General features: G+C 42.7%; 1 protein-coding gene across 2 annotated transcripts in view; it reads right to left on the bottom strand.

The window, feature by feature from the left end:
• The window catches only part of ift27 (intraflagellar transport 27 homolog (Chlamydomonas)), a 9,037-nt gene continuing 6,967 nt past the window's right edge, over positions 1-2,070 (bottom strand). For both annotated transcript variants that reach the window (XM_032542694.1, XM_032542683.1), the window contains exons 5-7: positions 1,840-1,957; positions 385-494; positions 1-286 (exon numbers count right to left, since the gene is read on the bottom strand). In XM_032542694.1, the coding sequence (XP_032398585.1) occupies positions 182-286; positions 385-494; positions 1,840-1,957 (333 nt within the window). In that variant the 3' untranslated portion in view covers positions 1-181. The remainder of the gene's footprint in view (positions 287-384; positions 495-1,839; positions 1,958-2,070) is intronic.

Below are 2,070 nucleotides of genomic sequence, written 5' to 3'. Positions count from 1 at the left end.
TTATCATAGAAAAACAACTTTAATCATGGTCACATCAAAATATCATTCTGAACAAGCCTTTTTCTGCAGGGCCTGTAGCACGGGCAGTACAAAAGCACATAGGATTTCTTTGAATCTAGATGTGTGTGTGTGTGTGTGTGTGTGTGTGTGTGTGTGTGTGTGTGTGAGACTGGGGAAGAGTCTAGCCTGGACTCAGGTTCTGGATGGTCTCGCGACGTTCCTGGTAGAGTGAGTAGAAGGCCCGGGCTAAACCGAGGAGCGCCGCATCACAGTTCTCCATCTCCTTCTGCAGGAGACATACATACATATATAGGACAACCCATTTGGTGCAATTTACTTACTTAGTAAAACAAGAACACGACTGTCTAACTGAAATACACTTACAGCTGATGTCTCGTGGTACTCCAAACCCTGGCTTTGAGCCCATTCCTGGGCCATGGATGCTTGGACCTCCCTTCTAGCAGACAAGTCAGACTTGTTGCCCACCAAGACACCTGACACACACACACACACACCACGAGAGATGACAGGTATATATCGATTTGTACTGTGGTGTATGTCGGCAGCAAAGTAATTACTTTCTGTACAGAAATATATTTGAAATACATTAGAAACAATGTCTCTGTTCTCACCTAGTTCACCATACGTTCAACTGTAAAATGTCCAGCTCAGTATACGCCTTTGTTACAATTCTTAAATGTATTTGTTAATGTTTAAAAACAGATAATTGGTTGATATTGCTATCTTATCTTTTTTTATTTTCTTAAATACCAATCTCCAGGGTGCAAACTATGGGGGAGCTTGAGGGGGTGATTTGTGAAATTTTGGAGAGGGTCTCTAAAAATATTGACAGTGTTAATTTGATGTGCAATTTCAGTTTTGTGTAATGTGATCACTGTTGATTATTATCATTATCATTAAATATCATTCATGCGGAGCAAAGTCCACTCATGTTTACATAATTTCTCGGTAAAACCAAAATGAATCGAACTGCCTTGTTTTCTTTTTGCCATGGCTATATGATGCTAACTGGGCGTGGTGAAGGTGCAGTGGATATGGCACATGCCTACGTTATCGCAACGTAGTTACATTACATTCCATATCATTTAGCTGACGCTTTTATCCAAAGCGATTTTAAATTGCTATACATGTCAGATGTCACACACAATGGTTGATGTGTCGCAGTGGAAATCAAACCCGGGTCCCCCACACCATAGGCATGTGTCATATCCACTGCGCCATCACCAAGCCCAGATAGCATCATATAGCCATGGCAAAAAGAAAACAAGGCAATTCATTTCATTTTGGTTTCACTGAGAAATTGTGTAGCGATGATGTTAATAACACGACCGATTCACCTGCTGCAAGCACCGTAAGCACCTCTCCCGCCAGGGTGACAACGCAAGAAGAAGCTGAAGAAATAATGTCCTCTCTGGCTGGAGATGATGGTTGTAACAGTTCGTCAGAGGCCGGTCACGACACGGACCCCTCTTGCTCCGCTCTCCTGTTAAACTGGAATAGCCAGCAGTGGAGAGACTGGAAGAGCCGATATACACGGCTGTGCGTTGTTTTGGCCTAAATGAACGGAGGAATTATGGTATTCTTTGGTAGCCTGAGTAACTTTGACCGTTGTTCCTGTGAGATCTCAAAAACAGCCTGATGCTTTGTTTATAGACTATTGGTTATATGGGTGGTTGTTTGCTGTTTGACCAATCAATTCCTGTCGATAAAGTATGAAAGGGTTAACTCTGTATAGTGCATGCACTTGTAGCTGTTATGTATCTTTGTAAGTCGCAAGCGCACAACAAGCTAAATTCTTTGACCTGCAAGAGTTGTTACCTGGAATATGGAGACCTTGGCAGTGGGCATGAACTCTCTCCATCCAGTGGCTGCAGTTGGCAAAAGACTGCTCACTGGTCAGGTCAAAAACCAGGCACAGCAGCGACAGCTCCCCCCACTATGGAAGGCAAGGCAAGGCAGCTTTATTTGTAAAGCACATTTGAGATACAGGGCAATTCAGAGTGCTTTACACAAAAACAGTTAAAAAATAAAAACAGATAAAACACAAGA

The sequence above is a fragment of the Etheostoma spectabile genome, chromosome 2 (assembly GCF_008692095.1).
Source record: "Etheostoma spectabile isolate EspeVRDwgs_2016 chromosome 2, UIUC_Espe_1.0, whole genome shotgun sequence".
NCBI classification, from domain to species: domain Eukaryota; kingdom Metazoa; phylum Chordata; class Actinopteri; order Perciformes; family Percidae; genus Etheostoma; species Etheostoma spectabile.
The sequence above is the reverse complement of the archived record's forward strand: the minus strand, read 5'-3'. Positions and strand labels throughout refer to the sequence as shown.